The following is a 20000-nucleotide window of genomic DNA, read 5'->3' on the forward strand; positions in this document are numbered from 1 at the left end:
CATGAAGAGAGACAACACACCACTACATGAAGAGAGACCTAAGACAACACAACACTACATGAAGAGAGACCTAAGACAACACAACACTACATAAAAGAGAGACCTAAGACAACACAACACTACATAAAGAGAGACAACACAACACTACATGAAGAGAGACAACACAACACTACATGAAGAGAGACCTAAGACAACACTACATGAAGAGAGACAACACAACACTACATGAAGAGAGACCTAAGACAACACTACATGAAGAGAGACAACACAACACTACATGAAGAGAGACCTAAGACAACACAACACTACATAAAGAGAGACCTAAGACAACACAACACTACATAAAGAGAGACCTAAGACAACACAACACTACATAAAGAGAGACCTAAGACAACACAACACTACATAAAGAGAGACCTAAGACAACACAACACTACATGAAGAGAGACCTAAGACAACACAACACTACATAAAGAGAGACCTAAGACAACACAACACTACATGAAGAGAGACCTAAGACAACACTACATAAAGAGAGACCTAAGACAACACAACACTACATAAAGAGAGACCTGAGACAACACAACACTACATGAAGAGAGACCTAAGACAACACTACATAAAGAGAGACCTGAGACAACACAACACTACATGAAGAGAGACCTAAGACAACACTACATAAAGAGAGACCTGAGACAACACAACACTACATGAAGAGAGACCTAAGACAACACTACATAAAGAGAGACCTAAGACAACACTACATAAAGAGAGACCTAAGACAACACACCACTACATAAAGAGAGACCTAAGACAACACTACATAAAGAGAGACCTAAGACAACACTACATAAAGAGAGACCTAAGACAACGCAACACTACATAAAGAGAGACCTAAGACAACACTACATAAAGAGAGACCTAAGACAACACTACATAAAGAGAGACCTAAGACAACACTACATGAAGAGAGACCTAAGACAACACTACATAAAGAGAGACCTAAGACAACGCAACACTACATAAAGAGAGACCTAAGACAACACTACATAAAGAGAGACCTAAGACAACACAACACTACATGAAGAGAGACCTAAGACAACACAACACTACATGAAGAGAGACCTAAGACAACACAACACGACATGAAGAGAGACCTAAGACAACACTACATGAAGAAGACAACACAACACTACATGAAGAGAGACAACACAACACTACATAAGAAGACCAACACAACACTACATGAAGAGACAACACACAACACTACATAAAGAGACCTAAGACAACACTACATAAAGAGAAACCTAACACAACACTACATAAAGAAGACCTAAGACAACACAACACTACATGAAGAGAGACCTAAGACAACACAACACTACATGAAGAAGACAACACAACACTACATAAGAGACCTAACACAAACACTACATGAAGACCTAACACAACACTACATAAAGAAGACAACAACTGTACAACACTACACTAATGAAGAGAGACCTAAGACCTAATACAACACAACACTACATGAAGAGACCACAACACAACACTACATAAGAGAGACAACACAACACTACATAAAGAGAGAGACAACACAACACTACATGAAGAGACCTAAGACAACACAACACTACAAACAACACTACATGAAGAAAGACCACAAGACAACACTACACTACATAAAGAGAGACAACACAACACTACATGAAGAGAGACCTAAGACAACACAACACTACATAAAGAAACCTAAGACAACAGAAAAGAAAGAGAGAAAGACAACACTACCTAAGACAACACAACACTACATGAGAGACAACACACCACTACATGAAGAGAGACCTAAGACAACACAACACTACATGAAGAGAGACCTAAGACAACACAACACTACATGAAGAGAGACCTAAGACAACACAACACTACATGAAGAGAGACAAGACAACACAACACTACATGAAGAGAGACTAAGACAACACAACACTACATGAAGAGAGACCTAAGACAACACAACACTACATGAAGAGGAACTAAGACAACAAAGAGAGACACTACATGAAGAGAGACCTAAGACAACACAACATGAAGAGAGACCTAAGACAACACTACATGAAAGAGAGACCTAAGACAACACAACACTACATAAAGAAGACCTAAGACCTAATGAAGACAACACAACACTACATAAAGAGAGACCTAAGACAACACAACACTACATAAAGAAAGACCTAAGACAACACACAACATAAAAAGAGACCTAAGACAACACAACACTACAAAGAGAGACCTAAGACAACACAACACTACATGAAGAGAGACCTAAGACAACACAACACTACATGAAGAGAGACCTAAGACAACACAACACTACATAAAGAGAGACCTAAGACAACACAACACTACATAAAGAGAGACCTAAGACAACACAACACTACATGAAGAGAGACCTAAGACAACACAACACTACATGAAGAGAGACCTAAGACAACACAACACTACATAAAGAGAGACCTAAGACAACACAACACTACATAAAGAGAGACCTAAGACAACACAACACTACATGAAGAGAGACCTAAGACAACACTACATGAAGAGAGACCTAAGACAACACAACACTACATAAAGAGAGACCTAAGACAACGCAACACTACATAAAGAGAGACCTAACACAACACTACATAAAGAGAGACCTAACACAACACTACATGAAGAGAGACCTAACACAACACTACATAAAGAGAGACCTAAGACAACACAACACTACATAAAGAGAGACCTAAGACACCACAACACTACATAAAGAGAGACCTAAGACAACACAACACTACATAAAGAGAGACCTAAGACAACACAACACTACACGAAGAGAGACCTAAGACAACACTACATAAAGAGAGACCTAAGACAACACTACATGAAGAGAGACCTAAGACAACACTACATAAAGAGAGACCTAAGACAACGCAACACTACATAAAGAGAGACCTAAGACAACACTACATAAAGAGAGACCTAAGACAACACAACACTACATGAAGAGAGACCTAAGACAACACAACACTACATGAAGAGAGACCTAAGACAACACAACACGACATGAAGAGAGACCTAAGACAACACAACACTACATGAAGAGAGACCTAAGACAACACTACATGAAGAGAGACCTAAGACAACACAACACTACATGAAGAGAGACCTAAGACAACACTACATAAAGAGAGACCTAAGACAACACAACACTACATAAAGAGAGACCTAAGACAACACAACACTACATGAAGAGAGACCTAAGACAACACTACATAAAGAGAGACCTAAGACAACACAACACTACATAAAGAGAGACCTAAGACAACACAACACTACATGAAGAGACCTAAGACAACACTACATAAAGAGAGACCTAAGACAACACAACACTACATGAAGAGAGACCTAAGACAACACTACATAAAGAGACCTAAGACAACACAACACTACATGAAGAGAGACCTAAGACAACACTACACTACATGAAGAGAGACCTAAGACAATACTACATAAAGAGAGACCTAAGACAACACAACACTACATAAAGAGAGACCTAAGACAACACAACACTACATAAAAGAGACCTAAGACAACACTACATAAAGAGAGACCTAAGACAACACAACACTACATGAAGAGAGACCTAAGACAACACTACATAAAGAGACCTAAGACAACACAACACTACATGAAGAGAGACCTAAGACAACACTACACTACATGAAGAGAGACCTAAGACAACACTACATAAAGAGAGAGACCTAAGACAACACAACACTACATAAAGAGAGACCTAAGACAACACAACACTACATGAAGAGAGACCTAAGACAACACTACATAAAGAGACCTAAGACAACACAACACTACATAAAGAGAGACCTAAGACAACACCACACTACATGAAGAGAGACCTAAGACAACACAACACTACATGAAGAGAGACCTAAGACAACACAACACTACATGAAGAGAGACCTAAGACAACACAACACTACATGAAGACCTAAGACAACACAACACTACATGAAGAGACCTAAGACAACACAACACTACATGAAGAGAGACCTAAGACAACACAACACTACATGAAGAGAGACCTAAGACAACACAACACTACATGAAGAGAGACCTAAGACAACACTACATGAAGAGAGACCTAAGACAACACAACACTACATGAAGAGAGACCTAAGACAACACAACACTACATAAAGAGAGACCTAAGACAACACAACACTACATAAAGAGAGACCTAAGACATCACAACACTACATGAAGAGAGACCTAAGACAACACTACATAAAGAGAGACCTAAGACAACACAACACTACATAAAGAAAGACCTAAGACAACACAACACTACATAAAAAGAGACCTAAGACAACACAACACTACATAAAGAGAGACCTAAGACAACACAACACTACATGAAGAGAGACCTAAGACAACACAACACTACATGAAGAGAGACCTAAGACAACACAACACTACATAAAGAGAGACCTAAGACAACACAACACTACATAAAGAGAGACCTAAGACAACACAACACTACATGAAGAGAGACCTAAGACAACACTACATGAAGAGAGACCTAAGACAACACAACACTACATAAAGAGAGACCTAAGACAACGCAACACTACATAAAGAGAGACCTAACACAACACTACATAAAGAGAGACCTAACACAACACTACATGAAGAGAGACCTAACACAACACTACATAAAGAGAGACCTAAGACAACACAACACTACATAAAGAGAGACCTAAGACACCACAACACTACATAAAGAGAGACCTAAGACAACACAACACTACATAAAGAGAGACCTAAGACAACACAACACTACACGAAGAGAGACCTAAGACAACACAACGCTACATAAAGAGACCTAAGACAACACAACACTACATAAAGAGACCTAAGACAATGCAACACTACATAAAGAGACCTAAGACAACACTACATAAGAGAGACCTAAGACAACACAACACTACATAAAAGAGAGACCTAAGACAACACAACACTACATGAAGAGAGACCTAAGACAACACAACACTACATGAAGAGACCTAAGACAACACAACACTACATAAAGAGAGACCTAAGACAACACTACAAAGAGAGACCTAAGACAACACTACACTACATAAGAGAGACCTAAGACAACGCAACACTACATAAAGAGAGACCTAAGACAACACTACATAAAGAGAGACCTAAGACAACACTACATAAAGAGAGACCTAAGACAACGCAACACTACATAAAGAGACCTAAGACAACACTACATAAAGAGAGACCTAAGACAAAACTACACTACATAAAGAGAGACCTAAGACAACGCAACACTACATAAAGAGAGACCTAAGACAACACTACATAAAGAGAGACCTAAGACAACACTACATAAAGAGGACCTAAGACAACGCAACACTACATAAAGAGAGACCTAAGACAACGCAACACTACATAAAGAGAGACCTAAGACAACACTACATAAGAGAGACCTAAGACAACACTACATAAAGAGAGACCTAAGACAACACTACATGAAGAGAGACCTAAGACAACACTACACTACATAAAGAGAGACCTAAGACAACGCAACACTACATAAAGAGAGACCTAAGACAACACTACATAAAGAGAGACCTAAGACAACACTACATAAAGAGAGACCTAAGACAACACTACATAAAGAGAGACCTAAGACAACACAACACTACATAAAGAGAGACCTAAGACAACACAACGCTACATAAAGAGAGACCTAAGACAACACAACACTACATAAAGAGAGAGACTTAAGACACCACAACACTACATAAAGAGACCTAAGACAACACTACATAAAGAGAGACCTAAGACAACACTACATAAAGAGAGACCTAAGACAACACAACACTACATAAAGAGAGACCTAAGACAACACAACGCTACATAAAGAGAGACCTAAGACAACACAACACTACATAAAGAGAGACTTAAGACACCACAACACTACATAAAGAGAGACCTAAGACAACACTACATAAAGAGAGACCTAAGACAACACTACATGAAGAGACCCTAAGACAACGCAACACTACATGAAGAGAGACCTAAGACAACGCAACACTACATAAAGAGAGACCTAAGACAACACAACACTACATGAAGAGAGACCTAAGACAAGACAACACTACATAAAGAGAGACCTAAGACAACACTACATGAAGAGAGACCTAAGACAACGCAACACTACATAAAGAGAGACCTAAGACAACACAACACTACATAAAGAGAGACCTAAGACAACACAGCACCACCTAAAGAGAGACCTAAGACAACACTACATAAAGAGAGACCTAAGACAACACAACACTACATAAAGAGAGACCTAAGACAACACAACACTACATAAAGAGAGACCTAAGACAACGCAACACTACATGAGGAGAGACCTAAGACAACACAACGCTACATAAAGAGAAACCTAAGACAACACTACATAAAGAGAGACCTAAGACAACACAACACTACATAAAGAGAGACCTAAGTTAACGCAACACTACATGAAGAGAGACCTATGACAACGCAACACTACATAAAGAGAGACATAAGACACCACAACACTACATAAAGAGAGACCTAAGACAACGCAACACTACATGAAGAGAGACCTAAGACAACACAACACTACATGAAGAGAGACCTAAGACAACACTACATAAAGAGAGACCTAAGACAACACAACACTACATGAAGAGAGACCTAAGACAACACTACATAAAGAGAGACCTAAGACAACGCAACACTACATAAAGAGAGACCTAAGACAACACAACACTACATAAAGAGAGACCTAAGACAACACAGCACCACCTAAAGAGACCTAAGACAACACTACATAAAGAGAGACCTAAGACAACACAACACTACATAAAAGAGAGACCTAAGACAACACAACACTACATAAAGAGAGACCTAAGACAACAACACTACATGAGGAGAGACCTAAGACAACACAACGCTACATAAAGAGAAACCTAAGACAACACTACATAAAGAGAGACCTAAGACAACACAACACTACATAAAGAGACCTAAGTTAACGCAACACTACATGAAGAGAGACCTATGACAACGCAACACTACATAAAGAGAGACATAAGACACCACAACACTACATAAAGAGAGACCTAAGACAACGCAACACTACATGAAGAGAGACCTAAGACAACACAACACTACATGAAGAGAGACCTAAGACAACACTACATAAAGAGAGACCTAAGACAACACAACACTACATGAAGAGAGACCTAAGACAACACTACATAAAGAGAGACCTAAGACAACACAACACTACATAAAGAGAAACCTAAGACAACGCAACACTACATGAAGAGAGACCTAAGACAACACAACACTACATAAAGAGAGACCTAAGACAACACTACATAAAGAGAGACCTAAGACAACACAACACTACATAAAGAGAGACCTAAGACAACACTACATAAAGAGAGACCTAAGACAACACAACACTACATAAAGAGAAACCTAAACAACGAACACTACAGAGACCTAAGACAACACAACACTACATAAAGAGAGACCTAAGACAACACTACATAAAGAGAGACCTAAGACAACACAACACTACATAAAGAGAGACCTAAGACAATACTACATAAAGAGAGACCTAAGACAACACAACACTACATGAAGAGAGACCTAAGACAACACAACACTACATGAAGAGAGACCTAAGACAATACTACATAAAGAGAGACCTAAGACAACACAACACTACATAAAGAGAGACCTAAGACAACACAACACTACATAAAGAGAGACATACAAGAGAGACCTAAGACAACACAACACTACATGAAGAGAGACCTAAGACAACACTACATAAAGAGAGACCTAAGACAACACAACACTACATGAAGAGAGACCTAAGACAACACTACATGAAAGAGAGACCTAAGACAACACAACACTACATGAAGAGAGACCTAAGACAACACAACACTACAAGAGAGACCTAAGACAACACAACACTACAAGAGAGACCTAAGACATACATAAAGAGACCTAAGAGAGACCTACAACACAACACTACATAAAAAAGAGACCTAAGACAACACAACACTACATAAAGAAGACCTAAGACAACACAACACTACATAAAGAGAGACCTAAGACAACACAACACTACATGAAGAGAGACCTAAGACAACACAACACTACATAAAGAGACAACACAACACTACATAAAGACCTAAGACAACACAACACTACATAAAGAGAGACCTAAGACAACACAACACTACATGAAGAGAGACCTAAGACAACACTACATGAAGAGACCTAAGACAACACAACACTACATAAGAGAGACCTAAGACAACGCAACACTACATAAAGAGACCTAACACAACACTACATAAAGAGAGACCTAACACAACACTACATGAAGAGAGACCTAACACAACACTACATAAAGAGAGACCTAAGACAACACAACACTACATAAAGAGAGACCTAAGACACCACAACACTACATAAAGAGAGACCTAAGACAACACAACACTACATAAAGAGAGACCTAAGACAACACAACACTACACGAAGAGAGACCTAAGACAACACTACATAAAGAGAGACCTAAGACAACACTACATGAAGAGAGACCTAAGACAACACTACATAAAGAGAGACCTAAGACAACGCAACACTACATAAAGAGAGACCTAAGACAACACTACATAAAGAGAGACCTAAGACAACACAACACTACATGAAGAGAGACCTAAGACAACACAACACTACATGAAGAGAGACCTAAGACAACACAACACGACATGAAGAGAGACCTAAGACAACACAACACTACATGAAGAGAGACCTAAGACAACACTACATGAAGAGAGACCTAAGACAACACAACACTACATGAAGAGAGACCTAAGACAACACTACATAAAGAGAGACCTAAGACAACACAACACTACATAAAGAGAGACCTAAGACAACACAACACTACATGAAGAGAGACCTAAGACAACACTACATAAAGAGAGACCTAAGACAACACAACACTACATAAAGAGAGACCTAAGACAACACAACACTACATGAAGAGAGACCTAAGACAACACTACATAAAGAGAGACCTAAGACAACACAACACTACATGAAGAGAGACCTAAGACAACACTACATAAAGAGAGACCTAAGACAACACAACACTACATGAAGAGAGACCTAAGACAACACTACACTACATGAAGAGAGACCTAAGACAATACTACATAAAGAGAGACCTAAGACAACACAACACTACATAAAGAGAGACCTAAGACAACACAACACTACATAAAGAGAGACCTAAGACAACACTACATAAAGAGAGACCTAAGACAACACAACACTACATGAAGAGAGACCTAAGACAACACTACATAAAGAGAGACCTAAGACAACACAACACTACATGAAGAGACCTAAGACAACACTACACTACATGAAGAGACCTAAGACAACACTACATAAAGAGAGACCTAAGACAACACAACACTACATAAAGAGAGACCTAAGACAACACAACACTACATGAAGAGAGACCTAAGACAACACTACATAAAGAGAGACCTAAGACAACACAACACTACATAAAGAGAGACCTAAGACAACACCACACTACATGAAGAGAGACCTAAGACAACACAACACTACATGAAGAGAGACCTAAGACAACACAACACTACATGAAGAGAGACCTAAGACAACACAACACTACATGAAGAGAGACCTAAGACAACACAACACTACATGAAGAGAGACCTAAGACAACACAACACTACATGAAGAGAGACCTAAGACAACACAACACTACATGAAGAGAGACCTAAGACAACACAACACTACATGAAGAGAGACCTAAGACAACACTACATGAAGAGAGACCTAAGACAACACAACACTACATAAAGAGAGACCTAAGACAACACAACACTACATAAAGAGAGACCTAAGACAACACAACACTACATAAAGAGAGACCTAAGACATCACAACACTACATGAAGAGAGACCTAAGACAACACTACATAAAGAGAGACCTAAGACAACACAACACTACATAAAGAAAGACCTAAGACAACACAACACTACATAAAAAGAGACCTAAGACAACACAACACTACATAAAGAGAGACCTAAGACAACACAACACTACATGAAGAGAGACCTAAGACAACACAACACTACATGAAGAGAGACCTAAGACAACACAACACTACATAAAGAGAGACCTAAGACAACACAACACTACATAAAGAGAGACCTAAGACAACACAACACTACATGAAGAGAGACCTAAGACAACACTACATGAAGAGAGACCTAAGACAACACAACACTACATAAAGAGAGACCTAAGACAACGCAACACTACATAAAGAGAGACCTAACACAACACTACATAAAGAGACCTAACACAACACTACATGAAGAGAGACCTAACACAACACTACATAAAGAGAGACCTAAGACAACACAACACTACATAAAGAGAGACCTAAGACACCACAACACTACATAAAGAGAGACCTAAGACAACACAACACTACATAAAGAGAGACCTAAGACAACACAACACTACACGAAGAGAGACCTAAGACAACACAACGCTACATAAAGAGAGACCTAAGACAACACAACACTACATAAAGAGAGACCTAAGACAATGCAACACTACATAAAGAGAGACCTAAGACAACACTACATAAAGAGAGACCTAAGACAACACAACACTACATAAAGAGAGACCTAAGACAACACAACACTACATGAAGAGAGACCTAAGACAACACAACACTACATGAAGAGAGACCTAAGACAACACAACACTACATAAAGAGAGACCTAAGACAACACTACATAAAGAGAGACCTAAGACAACACTACACTACATAAAGAGAGACCTAAGACAACGCAACACTACATAAAGAGAGACCTAAGACAACACTACATAAAGAGAGACCTAAGACAACACTACATAAAGAGAGACCTAAGACAACGCAACACTACATAAAGAGAGACCTAAGACAACACTACATAAAGAGAGACCTAAGACAAAACTACACTACATAAAGAGAGACCTAAGACAACGCAACACTACATAAAGAGAGACCTAAGACAACACTACATAAAGAGAGACCTAAGACAACACTACATAAAGAGAGACCTAAGACAACGCAACACTACATAAAGAGAGACCTAAGACAACGCAACACTACATAAAGAGAGACCTAAGACAACACTACATAAAGAGAGACCTAAGACAACACTACATAAAGAGAGACCTAAGACAACACTACATGAAGAGAGACCTAAGACAACACTACACTACATAAAGAGAGACCTAAGACAACGAGACCTAAGACAACACTACATAAAGAGAGACCTAAGACAACACTACATAAAGAGAGACCTAAGACAACACTACATAAAGAGAGACCTAAGACAACACAACACTACATAAAGAGAGACCTAAGACAACACAACGCTACATAAAGAGAGACCTAAGACAACACAACACTACATAAAGAGAGACTTAAGACACCACAACACTACATAAAGAGACCTAAGACAACACTACATAAAGAGAGACCTAAGACAACACTACATAAAGAGACCTAAGACAACACAACACTACATAAAGAGAGACCTAAGACAACACAACGCTACATAAAGAGAGACCTAAGACAACACAACACTACATAAAGAGAGACTTAAGACACCACAACACTACATAAAGAGAGACCTAAGACAACACTACATAAAGAGAGACCTAAGACAACACTACATGAAGAGAGACCTAAGACAACGCAACACTACATGAAGAGAGACCTAAGACAACGCAACACTACATAAAGAGAGACCTAAGACAACACAACACTACATGAAGAGAGACCTAAGACAAGACAACACTACATAAAGAGAGACCTAAGACAACACTACATGAAGAGAGACCTAAGACAACGCAACACTACATAAAGAGAGACCTAAGACAACACAACACTACATAAAGAGAGACCTAAGACAACACAGCACCACCTAAAGAGAGACCTAAGACAACACTACATAAAGAGAGTCCTAAGACAACACAACACTACATAAAGAGAGACCTAAGACAACACAACACTACATAAAGAGAGACCTAAGACAACGCAACACTACATGAGGAGAGACCTAAGACAACACAACGCTACATAAAGAGAAACCTAAGACAACACTACATAAAGAGAGACCTAAGACAACACAACACTACATAAAGAGAGACCTAAGTTAACGCAACACTACATGAAGAGAGACCTATGACAACGCAACACTACATAAAGAGAGACATAAGACACCACAACACTACATAAAGAGAGACCTAAGACAACGCAACACTACATGAAGAGAGACCTAAGACAACACAACACTACATGAAGAGAGACCTAAGACAACACTACATAAAGAGAGACCTAAGACAACACAACACTACATGAAGAGAGACCTAAGACAACACTACATAAAGAGAGACCTAAGACAACACAACACTACATAAAGAGAAACCTAAGACAACGCAACACTACATGAAGAGAGACCTAAGACAACACAACACTACATAAAGAGACCTAAGACAACACAACGCTACATAAAGAGAGACCTAAGACAACACAACACTACATAAAGAGAGACCTAAGACAACACAACACTACATGAAGAGACCTAAGACAACGCAACACTACATAAAGAGAGACCTAAGACAACGCAACACTACATGAAGAGAGACCTAAGACAACACAACACTACATATAGAGAGACCTAAGACAACACTACATAAAGAGAGACCTAAGACAACACTACATGAAGAGAGACCTAAGACAACACAACACTACATAAAGAGAGACCAAAGACAACACAACACTACATAAAGAGAGACCTAAGACAACGCAACACTACATAAAGAGAGACCTAAGACAACACAACACTACATGAAGAGAGACCTAAGACAACACTACATGAAGAGAGACCTAAGACAACACAACACTACATAAAGAGAGACCTAAGACAACGCAACACTACATGAAGAGAGACCTAAGACAACGCAACACTACATAAAGAGAGACCTAAGACAACACAACACTACATAAAGAGAGACCTAAGACAACACAACACTACATGAAGAGAGACCTAAGACAACACTACATAAAGAGAGACCTAAGACAACACTACATGAAGAGAGACCTAAGACAACACAACATAGCAAGGCAGCAACACATGACAACACAGTATGGTAGCAACACAACATGACAACAACATGGTAGCAACACATGGCAACACAGCATGGTAGCAACACAAAATGACAACAACATGGTAACAACACAACAAGACAACAATATGGTAGCAACACAACATGGTAGCAGCACAACATGGTAGCAGCACAACATGGTAGAAACACAACATTACAACAATATGTTAGTAACACACCATGGTAGCAGAACAACATGGTAGAAACACAACATTACAACAATATGTTAGCAACACACCATGGTAGCAGCACAACATGGTAGCAACACAACATGGTAGCAACACAACATGGTAGCAACACAACATGGTACACACATTATTACTGACAACAGCACAAAGGGCAAGAAGGTAGAGACAACAATACCTCACACAAAGCAGCCAACACTGTCAGTAAGAGTGTCCATGATTGAGTCTTAGAATCCCATACTTTAATGATGACAGCTTTTCCATCCTAGAGGGGGAGATCAATCATTTCCAAGCCCAGGGACATGTACTAGTCTGTGGCGACCTAAATACCACAGCTGGACAAGAACCTGACACTCTCAGCACACAGGAGCACACAGGAGGACAAACAACATTCCCTCCCAAATATGCCCCCCGAGACACAACTATGACAAAACAACCAACAGAAACGGGTCACAACTCCTGCAGCTCTGTCGCACGCTGGGTCTGTACATAGTCATTGGTAGGCTTCGAGGGGACTCCTATGGTAGGTACACCTATAGCTCATCTCTTGGCAGTAGTACTGTAGACTACTTTATCACTGACCTCAACCCAGAGTCTCTCAGAGAGTTCACAGTCAGTCCACTGACCTCAACCCAGAGTCTCTCAGAGCGTTCACAGTCAGTCCACTGACCTCAACCCAGAGTCTCTCAGAGCGTTCACAGTCAGTCCACTGACCTCAACCCAGAGTCTCTCAGAGCGTTCACAGTCAGTCCACTGACCTCAACCCAGAGTCTCTCAGAGCGTCCACAGTCAGTCCACTGACCTCAACCCAGAGTCTCTCAGAGAGTTCACTGTCAGTCCACTGACCTCAACCCAGAGTCTCTCAGAGCGTTCACAGTCAGCCCACTGACCTCAACCCAGAGTCTCTCAGAGAGTTCACAGTCAGTCCACTGACCTCAACCCAGAGTCTCTCAGAGCGTTCACAGTCAGTCCACTGACCTCAACCCAGAGTCTCTCAGAGCGTTCACAGTCAGCCCACTCACCTCAACCCAGAGTCTCTCAGAGCGTTCACAGTCAGTCCACTGACACACGTCAAAGCCAAAGGAACTGCACAATATTAAGAAATGCTATAGATGGAGGTAGTGTAGAAACCTACCAAAAAATCACTTAGGCAACAACAAATTCAATCCCTTCAAACAACTTCCTGGACAAAACGTTTCATTGTTTTAGTGAAGGTGTAAACTTGGCAGTAGAAAACCTAAACAGTATATTTTAAATAAATACTTAACACGTTGGAAAGAATTAAAAGAAATAATTAACATAAAAACTGAGCAAACTAGAATGCTATTTGGCCCTTAACAGAGAGTACACAGTGGCAGAATACCTGACCACTGTGACTGACCCATAATTAAATAAATATTTGACTATGTACAGACTCAGTGAGCATTGCCTTGCTATTGAGAAAGGCCGCCGTAGGCAGACCTGGCTCTCAAGAGAAGACAGGCTATGTGCTCACTGCCCACAAAATGAGGTGGAAACTGAGCTGCACTTCCTAACCTCCTGCCCAATGTATGACCATATTAGAGACACATTTTTTTTTAATGATAAAAACCTGTTTTTGCTTTGTCATTATGGGGTATTGAGTGTAGTTTTATGTGTGAAAAAAACCAAATTTAATCAAGTTTAGAGTAAGGCTGTAATGTAACATAATGTGGAAAAAGTCTAGGGGTTCGAATACTTTCAGAATGCATTGTAATTGATGGAGATGGGGGAGCTAGTGGGTCTGGACAGGGTGATGTAGTTGATGGAGATGGGGGAGCTAGTGGGTCTGGACAGGGTGATGTGGTTGATGGAGATGGGAGCTGGTTGATGGAGATGGGGGAGCTAGTGGGTCTGGACAGGGTGATGTGGTTGATGGAGATGGGGGAGCTAGTGGGTCTGGACAGGGTGATGTGGTTGATGGAGATGGGGGAGCTAGTGGGTCTGAACAGGGTGATGTAGTTGATGGAGATGGGGAGCTGGTGGGTCTGGACAGGGTGATGTAGTTGATGGAGATGGGGGAGCTAGTGGGTCTGGACAGGGTGATGTGGTTGATGGAGATGGGGGAGCTAGTGGGTCTGGACAGGGATGATGTGGTTGATGGAGATGGGGGAGCTGGTGGGTCTGGACAGGGTAATGTAATTGATGGAGATGGGGGAGCTGGTGGGTCTGGACAGGGTGATGTGGTTGATGGAGATGGGGAGCTAGTGGGTCTGGACAGGGTGATGTAATTGATGGAGATGGGGGAACTTGTGGGTCTGGACAGGGATGATGTAGTTGATGTTTGTATGTCTATGTTTTGTATTGTCTATAAAATATAAAATAAAATTGTAAATAAAAGAAAGAAAGAATGCAGTGCACATCTTTTGACCAGAGCCCATATATGGAATGGTTTTAGAAGCACTGATTACCAATGAGCCTTTGTGTTTCTGTTGTGATAAAGAATACGAGTTGATGAAGAAATATAGAACACCCTAACCCTTAAAACAGCCTTTGTCCTTGTGGGGGCCTGGGAGATGACCCCCAGGGAGTATCTTCCTTGGTTTACCATTATTGTGGGGATATCTGGTACCCACACACACACTCAAATACACAGAACCGTGGAATGTAATTTGCTGACATTTGGATGAAACTTAACTTGGAAGAAAATAAAATAATTGCTCTCTACTCTTCATAGCAGTTTGATGTAGTTTAACATCTACAGTGCCAGTCAAAAGTTTGCACACACCTACTTATTCCAGGGTTTTTCTTTATTTTATACTATTTTATACATTGTAGAATAATAGTGAAGAAATAAAATTGATGTAATAACCAAAAATCATCATGAATCATGCAGTAACCAAAAAAAGTGTTAAACAAATCGAAATCTTCAAAGTAGCCTTGATGACAGCTTTATATATGTTTATAGACTAATGAGTACCTGTATATGATTGTGGGACAAGAGCACCAAGTCATCTGTCAACTGCAGTTTAATAATCTCCCCATAATCTCTTGTGGACAGACTTGCATAACATAAATGGTAGTAGCATGTGTCAACAGACTGTGGGATGCAACAACTAAAGAGGAACTTTGTTCTGGTACACTGCATGGCTTGTCTGTCCACTGTATTCCAGTTTGTGCCAAGTCTTCATAAGCGACAATAAGAAACTACAGTGGAGACAGGGGACAACCTTGTCGGGTTCCACTGCATGATTAAAATCATCCTCTTGGATGTTTTGGGTCGTATTTTTCTGAGGTCCATATGTGTTGAGAAGAGATTGGAACCAGGAACGAAAAGCTTTCTTTGAAAATGACGAGCAAGTCTATGGGCCAAATGTCCCCCTCAACTCAAAAGATGCTAAAACCTGCAAAATTGCGATTTGTCCAAAGTACCAGAACTACTGCTGCTCGTTATCTCCCATTGGATCATGACAGAGCTACAGTACCATAGTCTGTCCACAAGAGATTAGATTGTTACAGATTTTGTGCACAACATTTTTTTTGGGGGGGGGGGGGGGGTAATTAAATAAACACACTTACACAATGAAAAACACTTTTCATATTTTATTTCATTAAAAAAATATATATATATTTTTTTGGAATGTTATTTAAAAAACACACATGTTCTGGGAATGTTCCCGGTTTGCTGGGAGTGCACTAAATAGGGAGTAGGCCATTTGGCACTCGTGCTAAAGGTCTCCTCCACAGGAGCCCTATGCATAATTTAACATCCTCTTCAGAGGTTTCTGAAATGAACATTTACTGTAGTTTACTGTATCCTAACTCACCACAACTGGAAATGGCTTAACTTCCATCTCATTCTCACCTTTCAGATGAGTAGAAATGCGGGCAGCCTTGGTCGCGAGGACCCCTCAGGCCCCAGGATGGCAACCCAGGCGGCTCAAGCCGGCGGCAGTGGCAGTCTGCTCCGCTCTGGCATAGGGCTGCGCCCGCAACTGGGTCTGGGAGCTGTTGCACGGGCAACCCCGGGGTCTGTCGTTTTCACTGCAACCAAGAACCAGATGATGGTTCAGGGTCAGAGGACAGCATTGGGATTCAGTCAACCAGTGGGTCTGGGAGCTGTTGCACGGGCAACCCCGGGGTCTGTCGTTTTCACTGCAACCAAGAACCAGATGATGGTTCAGGGTCAGAGGACAGCATTGGGATTCAGTCAACCAGTGCAGGCCGTCAGCCCAGCGACCAATCAGAATGGACAGGACAACACAGGTGAGAGGAGAAACGATTAAGCTTACAGTGTTAAGAGTTTGCAAAGAACATGTTACTTAGTAACAATTTCAGTTCCAAACGATTTCAATGAACATTCCAAAAATGTTACAGTGAAACATCAAACAACACATTTTAGCGGCAATAATCACATTTTAAAGTACTTTGCTAATCGTACTAAAGGTAACTGCCAAAATAAAGGAAACACCAACATAATGTGTTTCAATAGGTTGTGGGCCACCGTGAGAACGGCTTCAATGATCCTCGGCATAGATTCTAGAAGTGTCTGGAACTCTATTGGAGGAGTGCGACACCATTCTTCCACCATCGGAATTCCACCATTTTGTGTTTTGTTAATGGTGGTGGAAAACGCTGTCTCAGGCGCCTCTCCAGAATCTCCCATAAGAGTTCAGTTGGGTTGAGATCTGGTGACTGAGACGGCCATATGGTGAAACATCAGCAAGTTGAGCAGTCTTCATCACTGAAGCCCCTGCCAAACGTGCCCCAACAATCACCCCTCTTTCAAAACCACTGAGATCTCTTCTTCTAGCCACGGTAGACTATATTAATGGGCAACCGGTCCTGGCCAGCATATTTATACATGACCCTAAAGCATGATGGGATGTTAATTCCACCACTGCTTTCAATATTCTTATTTACTCAAGTGTTTCCATTATTTTGGCAGTTACCTGTTTCTTTGTCAATTCTAAACTAAATTATAGCACAGCCATGGTAGCCAATAATGGGCAACTGGGCCTGGCCAGTGTTGTGATAAATAATAAACAAATTGGCTTAATTATTTATTTTCTAAGTAACTAAATCCTCAGAACACAGAATTCGTTAAACACACACAGGATATGTTATTGATTACATACATAATACAATGATAACAAGTGGACTAACAAAAGCATAACCGTTTGGTTACGCAATGGAAGGGGAGGGCCTACTAGGAGAGGGAGAGACAAAGAGTCAATCCAATATATATTTACGCGTAGATGTCTTTCTCTTGTCTCTCTGTTGAAACCACTCGATCCATCTATGTGGTTCGATGTTAGTCTCTGGTTGTCCACTAGAGGGTACAATGTCTTTCTTAGTTGTAGGCTTCTTTTGTTCTGGAGTGTTCGTTAGCATAGATACTTCAGATGTACCACATGGTGTTCAGATGGATCTATTCTTGCCTCTCGTCTTTGGTCAAATGTTCTAGACTACTTTACATGCACAGCTGCACACGGTGCATGTTTTGGTCTGGTTTACAAAGTTTCTCACCATTTCAACGTGTGGACCACAGCCTCACGTTCTCTGGTCTCCATGGTTGGTTATTCAGAGTACAGCTAGGAGCACTTTACACGTCGACAGCAACCCGGCATGTTTTGGTCTAATGTAAATTTCGTTAGCAAGTCCATTTAAACACTCTGATATTAGGGGCATTCCATCATGCCTACACAATGTCTGTGCTCATGTGGGCATGGTTACTGACTGGGCCCAAGTTTATATGAAAAGCCATTATCTCATTTAGAAGGCTAAAATCACATTTTTATCTTTTCAGAAATATTGTCATACTTAATCATATATTTTATACAACGTTTAGATGCAAGCCTGACAACTAGAATGTGTACACCCTCAGATATACAGTTATTTAATTATACCATCCTTAATGACGTCACAAAATAACGCACTTTGACAGGATTGTTCTTTAAATCCACACCAACCATTTCCCCACATTCTTTATGTTAGAAATATTGTTTCATTATCCACTTTTGGATGTTGGAGTTTTAGCGGCAAAGTCTCTCTGTGTAACAAAGGATTGTCAGCCTTCCATTTCTGCAGAGCCAATGGGAGAGTTTCCGCAAGGTATTTAAGTCATAAAACAGGCACACTCCCCCCCCCCCCTATCCTCTCCTGTGGGAGGAGGAACCAGGAACCACATGATGGGACCAGGAACCCTGGTGGAGAAGAACCTGCATACTTTAAATCCCTAATTTACTCCTAATTTATTTCGGTAGTTACCTGTACATGTAATAAAAAGCTCACATGGCCACATGACTATTGTTTGTTTAGACCCCAAACAGCCACTACTTTCTCAGACTGTTAGCTAACGTTAGCGAACTACTGTACGTTAGCTGCACTACTGTACGTTAGCTGCACTACTGTACGTTAGCTGCACTACTGTACGTTAGCTGCACTACTGT

The 20000-nt window shown here is 40.4% G+C and overlaps 1 protein-coding gene across 1 annotated transcript in view; it reads left to right on the top strand.

Moving 5' to 3' along the window:
• mtus2a (microtubule associated tumor suppressor candidate 2a) overlaps nt 1-20000 on the top strand; it is a 229655-nt gene that overhangs the window by 47843 nt on the left and 161812 nt on the right. Inside the window, exon 6 of the mRNA XM_065005061.1 lies at nt 15432-15434. Within this exon, the coding sequence (XP_064861133.1) occupies nt 15432-15434 (3 nt within the window). The remainder of the gene's footprint in view (nt 1-15431; nt 15435-20000) is intronic.

The sequence above is a fragment of the Oncorhynchus nerka genome, linkage group LG19 (assembly GCF_034236695.1).
Source record: "Oncorhynchus nerka isolate Pitt River linkage group LG19, Oner_Uvic_2.0, whole genome shotgun sequence".
In the NCBI taxonomy this organism is placed as follows: Eukaryota; Metazoa; Chordata; class Actinopteri; order Salmoniformes; family Salmonidae; genus Oncorhynchus; species Oncorhynchus nerka.